The 15,517-nt window shown below is 31.4% G+C and overlaps 1 protein-coding gene across 1 annotated transcript; it reads right to left on the bottom strand.

Moving 5' to 3' along the window:
- Positions 1-743: 743 nt before the first annotated feature.
- Positions 744-9,368, bottom strand: LOC133782389 (uncharacterized). Its single transcript, XM_062221682.1, has 4 exons — positions 8,513-9,368; positions 7,208-7,465; positions 7,017-7,108; positions 744-1,798 (listed from the first exon to the last, which is right to left on the bottom strand). The coding sequence occupies exons 1-4, from the start codon at positions 9,224-9,226 to the stop codon at positions 1,051-1,053; spliced, it is 1,812 nt and encodes a 603-aa protein (XP_062077666.1). The 5' UTR covers positions 9,227-9,368; the 3' UTR covers positions 744-1,050.
- Between the last annotated feature and the right edge of the window lie 6,149 nt (positions 9,369-15,517).

Here is a 15,517-nt window from a genome sequence, read left to right as displayed (position 1 = left end):
ATGCTGAAAAAATTGATTTAATTTTTTTACATTAGTGTAAAAAACTATAAAAAAAATTAGAATAATAAAAGATAAGAAATAAAATAATAATAAAATAATTATGTAATGTTAAAATATGTGTGAAAAAAAGAAAAAAAATAGAATGAGAAAATAATAAGTACAGAAAATGAAGAAAAAAAAGGAAAAAACTAAGGTGAGAAAAGAAAACAAAAAAATATGAAGAAAAAAAAAACAAAACAAAACAAAAGGAAATGATGAAGGAAAAAAAAACACATGAATGAATAAAAATAAAAGGAAGAAGAAAAATAATGGAAAGAAAAAAAAAAGATGAATAAAAAAATTGGTAAAAAATAGAAAAAAAATGGAAGAAAAAAAAAATTCATAAGTGTGAAAAAAGAAAAAAAATGGAATTAAATATCCATATTTTTATAAAACAACATTAAAAATCCCATAAATATGAAAAAATACCTAATTTTAATTTTAAATGTAATGGGCCACAAGCCCAATAACAAATAAATGAAATGCCAAGTTTCTATTTTATAGTTACTAAAAACAAAAAAGAATAAATAACGAAGATTCAGCTGGTTATTCAAATTTTATATATTGTACAGATATATACTTTTTAATGTGGTTGGAACTTTGAATTCTTAACTTATGTCAATATCTCTGTTGCTTCCTCTTGTAGGAAGCCTTAAGGCTACTGTTATTAAAAGAAATGACTAGAGAGAGATGATCAACTAGAAAAAATGGAAGGTCAATAATGAAAGCTAACATTACAAACACCATTACACCTTAGTGCCAAAGTTCAACTATACAATTGATTAACAAATGGTAGGAAAGTGTCATCTCAAGTTGTCAAGGTGCTGCTAGCTCTCATCAATTTCTAGAAGTTAGGATAAGTAATAAAAATAGGGAAGATGTAGACACAAAGCAACGCTTGATAATACTTTGCCGTTAGATTCTTGAATCTTGACTAAGCCTAATGTCAGCACAAGAGAATTAAATTAAAACCTATGTTTCATGTTAGTGTTCTGTTATAGATCAACTTACTTACTGGTTGTTAGCAACAGCAGAGTCAACATGCTCCAACAAAAACCCATATAGCTTCTTCCTCAATCCTTCAATCCTCTCGTCTTCCCAAATTCCTTTTGTAACTAGGTCGCCCAACCAGTGGTTGACCCTTTTGAGCTGTCCCAGAAGTGATGCAACTTCAGGACCACCTTCCTCTCTTTTCAACCCAAATCCAATGTTTAATGAATCCTCCAAGTACTTCAAGAACCATTCTTGAGAAGCAAATAGAATTTTTTGAGCTAAACTAGCTGCCTCATTTAATTTTCTCTCCCCTTTACACAAATCCTCCCTTTCAGTAATCGATTTCCTTGTGGCTGACGGCAACCACCCTGAGGCAGACTGAGACCCCTTAGCAGTTAAATCTGATAAAAGCGTTGTATGATTTCGACTTAGTTTGCTTGTAGGTGAACAAATCTCAAAATTCAGTTCTTGAGCATTCTCTAGGACAACATGATGACACTTCTCACCATTTAGAATTTCATCCTTCTCCTGCTTTCTGAACAGATCGAATGTGGACAGATTAGTTCCTACAGCAGCTTTAACCCATAATGTGGCATTCTTACTAGCAGAACAATAAATGCTTGGATCAGCTCCAGAAAGCCTTGAATTGACTAAGAAATCAACACCATTTGCTGAACACTGCATTCTCTGATTAAGGTCCAAAAATTTCTGGACCAATGATCCTGCCGATGATTTATTAGAAGACTCACAGAGTTCTGCAAAAACCCTGAAATGAAAACAATAACTCTGATCTTATTTATTTGGCTATTTGAGTGAGAAAATAAGAAATAACAGCTACGATCATCCTCAGGAATATGTTAACATAAATATATTTCGCATTCACATGCTACCAAAAAAAGATGTGAATCATCACTGTCATTAGTTCATCACCAAATTATACAACCAGCAGTACCTCAGAAACCAGATCCAAAAGGGGAAAGAGAAAAGGGTTTGACATACACCAATGTGACAGCATAACCAACAGATAATGACAATTAAACAGCGGAAACAAGTGAAAGAGCTCCAACACGCAGAAATATAAATTTTCATTGTCTTTATGTGAGATTACCTTTTGAAATATGTTAGGATCCCACATCGACTAAATATCAACTAAGTAGTTTCTCATATGTTAGTCTTTTTGGGGTGGGTTCTGCACAAGTGGTTGTAACAATAGTAAAGGCCAGCAATTATGCAGCCTCTCAAGTAGAACTCACTCTCAAAAGACTAGCCCTTGAGATGAGGGTTCCCAAGTGGTTAAAAAACCACCAACTACACCCAAAGTTAATTAATGTGGAATTTTAACAATACATTCTCCCTTTAGAGTGATGTCCACAGAAGCACAAAGTTCACGCCTTTCGTGACCCTCTAGGTGACTTCACCCAAGTCACCACTTCCATGACAGTCCCACTAGAAGATGTTGAGTCTGATATCATTGTTACAACCTCTTTGGTATAACTCACTCTTACTAGCCTATGAGAGGAGGCTGCTCAAGTGGTTATAAACCAGCTACAAAACTCATACTTAGTTAATGTGGGATCCTAACAAAATATTATGCTTACTCTTGTTATAGTTATTTCTTGTTGAACTCCATTAAGCCCTATGTCCCCATCAAGATTCGAACATCAAGCCTTATTCAAACAAACCATGGAGCTTGACCCCTCAACCTTTCCATGCCTCAATAGAGCAATGACCACTCAATCTACCCGTCACAGTCATAGAGAACGGAGAAAGGAGGACCAAGCAATCAAGCAACTTGATTGCACAAGCAGTGCACATATTACAAATAATCCATTACAAATAGGTATTGATCCTATTGGACAAAAGCAGCAAGAGAACAGTAAAAAAAACAACCCAAGTTACTTGGAAAGTAAACACTTCCTCCATAAAACAAGAGCCCATAAACAGTAAAATTTAAGTTTGTTTCGATTTAATTATTAACAGAAATGAAACCACTAAAACAAACTACTCTCATAAGGAGTGTAATCTTGTGTGGTATAGCCTAATGATAATACACCTGAGGTTCAAGATCGAATCCCCTCCCCAAATGTCAAAAAAAAAAACAGTGAAATCTTATGTCTTAATTTTTAACATCGATAGTCAAAAAGAACAGAGAAAATTTGCAAACATTAGTAGCTTCACCCTAGGTCCAGCCTCATAGACTAAAAATTGTCATCTTAAGATTGTAACAAACTTTTTAGCTGGAGCTGAAAGGAGATAAAAGAGAAAGAGAGAGAGAGAGAGAGAGAGAACAATAGGAAAATGAGAAGGGGACGTTTCTTCCTTCATGCATGGTATAATCAATGGTTTGCTCCAATGTACCACATTTTTTAAAGAAAACATTTACCAATAGAATAAATTAACATTTTCAACCCCATTGTTAGGTCACGTTTACATACAACACATTCTAGATTTCCAATGTTTATAATTTTTCAATCACCTGATAGGCTTAATAGCCAAAGGTCAAAAGAAAAGCCTATGATTATGTTTATTTGGGATTTGGGATGTTTCAGATTTTGTCACGAAGAAGAAAGGGATTGGTGGTCCATGGAAAAAAATGGATTAATGGATGTTTATCATTAGTATTCTATTTGATATTTGTGGACGTTTTGAGTGGACAAAGCCAAAGTTGATTTTTGATTTAAAGGCTTTGAAGTTGGAAGGGAGAAAATCAAAGATAGTCATCTTACAATTTGCTGATCACACCTTATTTTTTTGTAAATGATGACACGAGTTCCTTAACAACCCTTCTGAAGATGATTAAGGTATTCTGTGGGAGTTCGGAATTGAGACCAATATGCATAAGAGCCAGCTATTGGGATCAAATGTAACTACTGAAAGTATTGGGCAGCAAGCTGGAATAATAGGTTGTGATGTAGGCGGATGGCCCTAGAAATTCTTAGGATTGCCTTTTGGGGGGAATCGTAGAAATCTATCATTTTGGGCACCAATTTTACATTGATGTTGAGCAAAGTTTGCTAAAGATTGGATGGGTGGAATAGCGCTCTTCTGTCAAGAGGGGGTAGACTAAACTTCATCAAATCTGTTTAAGGCTCCAAAGTCTGCCATAAGTGCAATGGAGAAAAAGATGAGGGATACTTTATGCAATGGAAGTGATGTTTCAAGTAATGATCATTTGGTGGCTTGGGAATCAGTTTGTAAGCCATGATTCAGGGTTGGTTTGGGGATAGGTAACTTAGAGCTCAAGAGGAGGTCCAAGTTCGAAACCCCCTCCCCAATGTCAAAAGGAAAAAAAAACTTAGATTAGAGCTTAGAAATAATGCTTTCCTTATGAGAGCAATTGTGGAAATTTCCAAAGGAAAGTAATTCCTTGTGGCATTAAGTGATAAAAAGTAGATTTTTTTTAGAAGAAACTACTTGTGACACTAAGAGAGGTGAAAGAATGACAGCTAGAAGTTCATGGAAGGGATATCATCTTTGTATGAAATTTTTTGAAGTTGGTAAAATTCAAGGCCAAGGGTTCAGAAATTAGATTTTGGGAGGATTATGGATAGGAGTCAACTCTTTATAAAGTACCTCCCTAGAATTAGCAAGCCTACCTTCAGCAAAACATGCATGCATTAGAGATTTTGTGGAGGCGGAGAGTGAGTTGGGTCAAGCAGTAGGAAGGTGGTTTTCCATTTTAGAAGGAATCTTAATGATAGAGAATTGCCTAGTCTATTTTGTTTGCTTGAAAGGATGGAAAACTATTTTCTATGTAACTACTTAGAGGATAGTAGAGTGTGGGTAAAAAATAGTTCTGAAGGATTCTCTTGCAAGTCAACTTTTGAGAGTATAATTTTTGAAGATCTGGAAAAAGAAATCGATTGGGGAAAAGCTTTATGGAAGAGTTTTGTTCCTTCAAAAGTAAAAGTCTTTGGCTAGTTACTAGCTTTGCGAAGAGTAATTGTTCATGAAGTTTTACAAAAAAGACATCCTTATCAAGTTTAATTACCAAGATGGTGTTTACTTTGTAAATCACAAGAAGAATCTATTAAACATGATTTTTGGAAAGTTCATTCGCTTCAAAGGTGTAAGAAATTTTTATTTTTTACTTGGGGTATATGTTGGTGCATGCCCCAACATTGTTGGAAACGTTGGCCAGTAATTTATTGGGGTAAAAGACGTGCTTTAGTTTTGTGGAGATCAATAATATTGGCAACATTTTGGGCTGAATGGTTGGAAAGAAATGGCAAAAATTTTGAAGGAGAAGAATCAACACTAGAAATTCTGTGGGAAAAAATGAAATTTTGGGTGGCAACTTGGGTTTCCAAGGTTAAGGCTTTGAGGGAGTTGCTTTTCTGGACCTAGTTAAAAACTGGGATTGATAAGTAATGCTACAACGAGAGCATTTTGAGTGTCCCGTGTACAGTAGGAGGGATCCATTGTGTCGGGTTTCTTAGTGGATTCATCAAGAAATCCAATTTTATCTTTCCCTCAAACCAACTATTTGAACTGCACGAGACCATTGATAAAAAAATTTAACATTGAGTTTATGAGAAGTAATAAAGACAGAAGAGTTATCGACATAAGCAGTGGGATTAATTCGAAAGTGTGATGAAGAGGATAAATCCTTAAATTGTCCTATTCATCTTCCTTGCATAATCAAGTGGGGGCATGCTTAAAGCTACCAGCTATTTTCCCTGTCAATGATTACAAGCTGGAATCAGAAACAAGAGGAGACACTGCTTTTACTTTTATTACTCTAAAACAATACAATAAACAGCCAAAGGTTAATGCTTAGACAGACAAAATCAGGAATTTAAATTAATCAAGAAAGGGTAACCAAATCATTGAGTTATTGGTGGAATAAATTACATAACTAAAAATGGAAAGGGACTTTCTTGTTGACGCAGTTCTTCGCCAACAGGTAATTTAAGAAAAGAAGAGAAAGGGATTAGTGCTAATAATGAACCAAAACAGATATGTGATCATGGAAAATGAGATGGTGACTCAAGACACGGTTTTTAAGTGGTTCAAATGTTAAAATCCTTCTAACCACTAGTCAATATTATTGCTCTATTCTGGGTATATGATTACAGGATATTTCTTACAAGAGATCATCCAACCCCTATCAACTCCCAGGGTCCCCATATTTATAGAAGAATGCACCTGGGAGTTGGTAAGAAGGTCATCCCGTGACTTTCTTACCTATCATGTCAACTCTGTGACATTCATGATTAATTCCTAAACCTGACACATAAGTGTGGTTAAATCAATAGGTAAGGAGATAGTGGGCCGCACGGCCCAACCCAGTCGTGGGTGTCTGAATACGCACATTCCTGCTGCGTGTCCGAGAAGTCAGGGGCATATCAGACACGTGATATCTGATATATGCACGTTTACCTTGCGTGTGTTGACTTTACAAAGGGTCATAGCCTCCATATTCTGCTCGTACCACGAGCTGGATACTTAACTCGACCTTCGTCCTTCAGAGTCCAGGCTCAAGTCTTAGGCAATCTTGGCGGACCCTTGGGTTGCCCTGAGCTAAGGAGGTACGACCTTATGACGGAAGCTCCGGTCTTGGGGAGGTCCACGAGATAATCATGATTAGGCCGCAGCTCAGCTTGCTAATCAGCCCGTGGGAAAATCAGGGCGTACAGACCTAAACTATCTCCTCTTAAAAATAGTCAACCAAGGGCTGCCTTTATAAGAATATCAGGTGGGAAATCACCCAATATCTTTCCTATTTTTTAACAGAAAAGTATTCTCATCCTGGTCATTGAACAAAGAATCCAAATTGCACACAATTAGACTTTGATAAAGAATCAAATTTTCTCCCTAGCATTATCAACAGAACTGTTTAGAGTTCTTCTTTCTACTTGAAAGCAGCAAGCAAAATATGGGCACATAATGAAGCAAATATGTTGAAATCTTCATTTGAGTACGGCATTGAATTTGAGCATGATTCTCAATAAAAATACAAGAGAAGAACATAAATATCATACCCCATGCAACGAATGACACCATTTGCTGCTGATGCTTCTTCAAGGCTGCGTATAGCAGCTAAATATGCACCATTCCTATGCTGAACAGCTTGCTGAAATGAGCAGGGACAACCAAGCAGAATATTAATATGAAATCTACATCACATAGGTAACAACTCTTTGCAAAGAAAAATTGACTGGATATAGCATACCTTTCCAAGTTCAGTAATTGTGTGTGGCAGCATATCCCATGAGATTTTCTGTCCAGACCCAATCTTGCAAGTAAAGGGCACCTTAACAAGACGGATTGGAGTAATGCACTCAGATGATGAATTCAGTTCTTTTTTCGAAGGTTTTTTCATCAATGATGGAGAAAGGGTACTATTCTCATTTTTCAAGGGAGAGGTGATAAGATTTTGGCTCTTTAGAGTTGAAATATTCTTAGGAGAAGTTTCTTTATCAGAAATGACCTGCAGCAATCACAATTCATCAGCTTCCTTGTAATGCAGAACATAATCTGACAATGTGTGGCCAGCAGAGTTTTCATTGATGCTAAAAGTATTAGCATTTCTACCTAAAGAAGCTACAATATAAAGCAAAGAATACAGAACATCTACTGCTCCCTAGAAGTAACATTAACTTTCACCCATTTGCCCAATAGATAACATTATGTGTCATTGATGACATTTACTACAGTCTATGAATTGTGACCGAAGATTACACACAAAAGAATAAATAAAATAAAATTCTTAATTTTTATAAGAAACACAGGAAGAGGGGAATCACATTAAGACAGTCCGTTTGATTAAGCTTTTTTGAGCTGTTTCTTAGCTTTAAGAATTAAAATCTTTTTGAAGTAATTGGGTAAAAAATAAAGTCTTTCTTTCCAATAAAAGATTTTTGGGGAGAAGATAAGACCTTTTTTAATTAAAACACTTTTCATAATTTCTAATTTACTTAATGATTTTTCATTGATCATCTAGATACTTTAAAAAGTACTTGTCATCCCAAAAAAATATTATATTATGGATATTCAAACACAAAAACTTTTAATTATCAAAGCTTTTACTCATCTTTTGTTTTTAGTTTTAGATATAAGCAAAATAGAAAATTTCTCCATCTTTATGTTGTTAGTTGTTACGAGTAATGATTGAGACACCCTTAATTTACACACTCTAATTACACAATCTAATCTTAATCATACAACTATCTTAACCATACAATTTAATCTTAAAGATGATGTCCACTAAAAAGCATAGATAAAATTAAATAGACATTGTAATTAGAGTGTGTAGCATTACTCTATTATGTTACATATCGATGTACTCAGTCAATCAAAAATAACGTCTCATTTGACCATAGAGATTCGAGGACATAGTAAGATAATACCAAGTGGGGAATAAACAAATACTCTAAGAAACAGAACAAGAGACTGCATAAACACAGAAACAGACTAAAAAAGTGCTTCTAAAAATTCAAATTGAAAAAACAAAAAATGGTATGAGCAGAAAATATACCAAAGCCGAAACTTGTTTGGACTTGGAACGTGGAACAGTTCTTTGAGCAGTGTCGTTCTTGCATGCCGACTTCTGATCCCAAGATCTTCTACTAGCCGAATCCAAACTCAATCTCCTCAACTCCAAACCCTCAAACGGCATTCTATTCCCAGGACTACTCTTCACTAACGAACTACTTTTCGAAACCGAGTTCCTAGCCTTGGCCTTAACAATGGCCGTTTTTGACTCACTTATCACCGAACCCTTATCCACATTCTTATCATTTTTTGGTATTTTACTTTTGATCTTTGAAAACCCAAAATAAGCTCCAGCTTCACGGAGAGGAAGCAAATCGCTAGGAACCAAATCAATGGGTTGTCCTACACAAGGAGAGGGTTTCCTCTTAGGAATGGGCTTCAACCCGCGAAGTATCGGAACCGGAGAAGCCGCGTCTAGACGAGTTACGTAAACGAACTGACCCAGCTGAATCTCGTCGTTGTATATTAAATCCAAGTCCTGATCAGAGATGGAGGCGTAAGCGGAATGAACCGAATCCGAAACTTTGAGGAAAAAACCTCTGCTCCGCCATGGATCGCCGTCGTCGGCTCCGGCGAGTGATGGTAAGATCTCGATGACCTGAAGAAGGGCAGAGCGGTGGTCTCCGGTGACTTTGACGTCCTTGTTGGCTGCATTGTTGAGAAGCTTGGAAAGCACGCCGGGAGTGAGAGACGCCATTGAAAGAGTAGAAGCTCAGCCTCTTGAGCCAAGTTCACAACGACAGTTGTTCTGCATTTTGAAATAATACAAAACTGGACTAAGCAAAAGAGGGACAAGTCACTATCGAATCTCAATGAAGGCATTGGGGATTGGGGAGCTTAGCTATGAAACTGGCGCGGAACAAAAATATTTCTATTATTTCATTTATTTATATATTTATATGACATTAACATTTTTTTTTTTTGACAAAATATGACATTAACATTTAATTAACTGCGAAACTATTGTCCAAAAGAATCTAAAGTTGAGCTCCACTAAAGACTTGTTTGCCCCTTGCATTTTATTTATGAAACTTTTTAGGGAAAAATTGACAACTATCACATTCACGAGTAGTTCACAGGCATGTTTGCCATAGTTTTCACTTTTAGTTCTAAGTGTCTATTTGACATAATATTTATTTTTACTCTTAGATATAAGAAGAAAATAAGTAAAAATTTTAACTTTCTAATTTTTCTTTGGATTTATATTTTAAAAGAGTTTTTTATTTTTGTTGAAGAGTTTTTCATAGTGTTTGGTATGTACTACATAAAAGCTCTTATAAAATAAATATCGAAAATCATTAAGTAGTGTGCAATAATTCTACAAAATAGAGTTATTTTGTCATATTTTATATGTTAATTATTGCTTAGTTCTCGAGTTTTTAATTAATTTGTTAAGTTTATAAGTAATTTTAAATTTATTGAATTTATTTTGATATTATATATTTGTATGTGTTTTTCTAGTTATTTTATTGTAGTTTAAAAAAATGTGTGTTTTATTAAAACTAAATGTTAAATTAAATTAAGTTGTAATTAATAATTTTAAAGAATTAATATGATTTATTTTATAATTAAAAATATTTTATCATGACTTTATTTATATTTATTTTAGAGGAATTATGTTGTATTTTTTTTAGCTCTTGAAAGCTAAGAAAAAGAAAGAAAAAATGTGGCAAATTTGAAAACAAAAGACCAAATGCTAGATTTCTGCCTAGGCCCAACGCCTCCAGGCCGGCTCCCAGCTGCACCTTCCACCCAGGCCCACGCCTACTCAGCTAGCCCAAGCCTCCTGGGCCCGCCTGCCCCACTCGACCCACACGCCAGCCCCAGCCACTTGGGCCTGCGCCCAATTGCCCAGCCTGAGCCCAATTTCCCTGCCAGCGACCACCCATGCATGCCTCTAATTTTTTTTAGTCCAACAATGTCCCCTTGTTACTTTGTTCAAAAATGTCATTTTTTTACTCAACTTTCTTACATTTTTCACCACAAAATTATCTTTACACCCTAAAATTTACCCCAATATGCCATATTATTATTAATTTAATTGATCTAATCAATTTACTTAATTTTAATCGATTAGTTTAATAATTTCATTTTGGCTATAAATATATAAATTTCAAGACCATTTTGGTGTACTTAATTTTTGGTTAACCATCATCTTTTCTATCATTCTCTCTTCCATTTTAGTATTTTTCAAGAGCATTTTCAAGTATGTATTTTATTTATTTTATAATTTATTTTCTAGTTATGTACTTCTGATCTTTTTTATAAGATTATTAAGATCATGATGAAATAACTTGTAACTAGATAATATTTATGTTGTATGTTGATTTCCCTTGTAATGCAACAAAGTTTATGGATTTTTCTTCTTCATATATGTCTTTCATCTTTAATATCTCATATTTTGGATTATTAGATAATATTGTATTTTGTTCTTCATTTTACAAAACATAATATTCTTTGTGTAAGATATGTCATTAAATTGTACATATCTAATACTTAGAACAAAAATATTATGTTTTGCCTTATAAATAATGTTACTTGATTTTTTGTTGTTTCATTAGGTTGATTCACATTAAATACTTTGAAATTATATTTTTTTTTAAAAGTGAAGAAAAATCCTATCTTTTTATAAATAATTTGTACTTAAAATTATAAATCTATTTGGAAAATGATACTTTGACTTATTTTAACTATCACTAAAACTAAGGAATCAATATACTAATAGGTATTATTAAACTTACATTTTGTGGATTCTTGTATCTTAATAATCTTTCTTTTACAACTTATTTTCAAATCATAATTGATTTATTTGTATTCTCTTAAATAGTTTTATTTTAAATCTTTTATTTTATGTTCCTGACATTAAATTTCATCAATCTTTGGAGCTAGGTTAGAATTTATTAATTTTGGTTTAAAATAGTTTTATTCTTTATTTTAGACAACTCGTTTGGGTTTGACATCCTTGCTTACACGATCACTATTCTATATAAACGATTCGTGCGCTTGCAATATAAATATTTTAAACATACCCATTTTGAGTCCATCAGTGTGAAAAGTTGCACTTAAGTCACTAAGTAGATTTTTTTTGCGGCAATAGTCAATAAGTAGGCTGAAAGGTTGCACTTAAACCATTAAATAGATTTTTTGTGGCAAAAGTTAGTAAGTAATTTGAAATATTACACTTAAGTCACTAAGTAGTTTTTTAATTACAATGTCATATTTTATACCAACTTTATCTTAATTTTAATTAATTAATAAAAACATAAAAACATACAATTCAAACATTGAAAAATTATTTGAAATTTATTTTACAAATAAAAAAAAAATCAAAAGTTATAACATAAAATATTATTTAATTTTAAATATACTAAGTTTTAATTCAATTTAAATTGTATTATTTTCTAAAATTTAATCTAAGTAATATTGAATAATATTTTTATATTAGAAATTTTTAAATTATTTTTAATTTTTAAAAAAGATTCCATTTATTATATTGATAATGTAATGAATATATATTTTTAAACATCTATTGATTAATTAAAATTAAGATAAAATTTGTGTAAAATGTGACTTTTGCAACAAAACAACTACTTAGTGACTTAAGTGTAATATTTTAGACTACTTACTGACTTTTGTCGCCAAAAAAAACTACTTAATGACTTAAGTACAATCTTTCAGATAACTTCCTAACTTTTGCCACAAAAAAAAACTATTTAGTGATTTAAGTGTAATCTTTTGAATTGCTTAATGATTTTTGCCACAAATTTCCCTAATAATAATATATGTTATGACTGAACTCATTTGAAAATTAATAGTTCTTTTGAAAAAAAAACTAATTGCATACATATATGAATTGATATTAATCAATAAATAAATACAAACATAAAAATCTAAACACAATTAACAAAAAATCTAAAATTTTAAATTGAATATTCAAATATAAAAATCTAAATGTAGTTAGAGACAGATTATGTACATAAAACAATAACAAGAAAAATAAAAACTAAAGAAATCGTACGTGGTTTTTTTTTAGAAAAATTAGATATAATACTTTTTAAGAAAAAAAAATCATATTTTATAACTGTTATCTGCACAATTTAGGATATATATGTAATTTATTTTTTTCTTTTATAAAAAATAGGGGTAAAATAAGTATTATGAAAGATTTATTAAAACAAGAAAATAGCTTCCCGTGTTTTTGTAGATGTTCTTCCTGAAGAAGCTGGTGAGTTACTAATTCTCTAAAAAGCTCTTCTAAATTAAAAAAAAAAAACTATATATTTCATCCAAACACACCTAAAAGTAAATTTAAAACTTCAAAAACTCTTCTAAAGCCATGCCAAACAAGACCTAAATATATTTAGTTAAATTTTACCCATTATTATCATGAAACTTCCCAAATTACATTTAATTGAGCACATGGTTACAGGTATTGTTGTACTGTATATTATATTTGTTATATTATAGTTAAATTGGAAATGCATTATAATTGTAGTGTGTCATATATATGTGTGACACCTATATTTATAGAATTGTATTTAATCTATGAAAAATTATTTTTTAAAATGTAAAAATCAATACTTAAAATCTAAATCATAACTCTTTAAAATTTAAACCACAAATTTTAAAAACAACAATCATTTAAAATATAAATCATGACCCTTTAAAAATTGAACCTCAATGCTTAAAATCTAAACCACAACTCTTCAAAATGCAAACCATAAAACTTAAAATATAAAATACAAGGCTTAAAATTTAAATCATCACTCTTTAAAAATTAAACCACAAAGCTTAAAATTTAAACCACAACTTTTAAAAACTTAAATCACTAGGCTTAAAATCTAAATCACGATCATATAAAATATAAATCATAATCATTTAAAATTTAAACTACGTCTCTTTAAAATTTAAACCACTTGGCTTAAAATATAAACCACAAGTCTTTAAAATTTAAACCACAAGTCTTGAAATTTAAACTACGACTCTTTAAAATTTAAACCACAAGACTTAAAAGTTAAACTACTAGGCTTAATATCTAAACTACGACTCTTAAAAATTTAAACCACTAATATTTAAAATTCAAACCATGACTCTTTAAAATTTAAACCACAAGACTTAAAATTTTAAACCACAAGACTTAAAATTTAAACTACAATTTTTTAAAATTTAAACCATAATTTTTTAAAATTTAAACCATAATGCTTAAAAGTTAAACCACTAGGCTTAAAATCTAAATCACAATCATATAAAATATAAACCATGATCCTTTAAAATTTAAACCACAACTCTTTAAAATTTAAACCACAAGGTTTGAAAGTTATATTACTAGGGTTAACAAAATAAAAAGTATAAATTTTTAGCTATTAATTTAACTATGTATTTGTTGTGTTTATTTGTAATTAAATATTATTCAAAGCTATTAATTAACAATAAAAAGAGTTTCATTCTATGATTGTGTTGCTTCTTATGCTATCTCAAGGGGCATGAGTTCAACTCTTGACAATTGCAAATAATACAAGTTAATTTTTTACACGCGAGTGGACACCTGCTTCCGTCAGTGTGTTCAGAAAGAGTGTAATGAGAACATTCATTATAAATTTCGGTATAGAGTAAGAGAATTAATAAATTGGTAAGAATTAAAAAGATTATCTAAAAGTGGGCACCTAGTCTAATGCCTTCAAAATTTTACGAGGGGAAATATAAGGGAAAAAATAAAGGAAAATATTTTCCACAAATTTGATAAGATATTTTTTTAATATTTTCTTTTTTTGTATGTATTTATAATTGTTATAATTTTTAAAAAATTATACTACATTTAAGTTTTAGTTTTTTTAGAAAAAGAATTCCTAATTGATTCAATCAAAATATAAGAATAAAATCTTTTGGATTTCATTTTTTTCCCTACAAGGCCTAAAATAATGAAAATTTAAGCTTTTTAAAGGAAATTCAAGTTTATGTGCATCAAGATCAAAAACATATATTATAAGGTAATATTTGAACAAAATTGTCCTCGTCATAATACCAACCCTCATTCCATCTCTTCTTTCTCTTTCTCTTTCTCCATCTTATCACCATCATTAAGGCAAAATTAAAGAACAACCAAAATTAAAGACTCCCTCCCATTCTCCCGTAAATCAATATAAAGATTGAATTATTCAACTTAAAACACAAAGATTCACAACTAAACCCACCACAATATCAAAATTTAGGGTTCTTGAAAAAGAGAATATATGTGGAAGTAGTTGGCGACTCAATATAGTACAGATATAAGTGTTGATTTAAAAAATATATTTACACATTTCAAATAGTTATGTACTTGCTTTTGTGTTGATTTTGGATTTTTGTCGATTTTTTTTTAAATTAATTTTTTTCCCAAATTTTGCAACTCTTTTTTTTATTATTTCAATAAGTTTTATATGGCCTTTGATATATGTATTGTTCTGTATGAAAAAAAATCAGTTTTAGATGGGATTCGACGCTGGTTTGATACATTATGTGAAGTGTTCTTTGTGAAGTTCGATATAATTTGATATAAAAATTGTATCGAAACCCATTGAAATATATCAAAAAATGCATATAATTAATATTCTGAAAAGCATCAAATCTGCATTCATCAAAGCCAATCGAAATTATGCCATAAAAAGATTCATTACTATTCACATGCATCAAAACCAATCAAGCATGCATCAAACATCAACAAGAACAAAATAAATAACGAAAACATACATGCATTGAAACACATTTGAGTTGCATTGACATACATTCAATACAAAATTATTAATATGAAGAGAAAAAAAAAACTATTTATTGAACTCCATCAAAGAGCATCGAGCGAGCATCAAAATGTGATAATAAAAAGTTATGACATTAAATATTGAACACCATAAAAAAAAAAACAACAATGTGATATTGAATCAATGTTTGTTCATATTCTATTAATATATCGAAGTGGTGTCGAAATGCATCAAAATGAATTGAAACCCTAGCT

This window comes from Humulus lupulus, chromosome 6, assembly GCF_963169125.1.
Source record: "Humulus lupulus chromosome 6, drHumLupu1.1, whole genome shotgun sequence".
Taxonomy (NCBI): Eukaryota; Viridiplantae; Streptophyta; class Magnoliopsida; order Rosales; family Cannabaceae; genus Humulus; species Humulus lupulus.
Note: the sequence above shows the minus strand (reverse complement) of the source record. Positions and strands in the feature narration are given on the sequence as shown.

What these genes read in the sequence shown, in the direction of transcription:
- LOC133782389 (XM_062221682.1), bottom strand. Translation starts at nt 9,226, where the DNA reads ATGGCGTCTCTCACTCCCGGCGTGCTTTCCAAGCTTCTCAACAATGCA. An exon ending in CCAAACAAGTTTCGGCTTTG is followed by an intron (nt 7,466 to 8,512) that starts GTATATTTTCTG and finishes TGATTGCTGCAG; the next exon opens with GTCATTTCTGATAAAGAAAC. An exon ending in CAATTACTGAACTTGGAAAG is followed by an intron (nt 7,109 to 7,207) that starts GTATGCTATATC and finishes TGCTCATTTCAG; the next exon opens with CAAGCTGTTCAGCATAGGAA.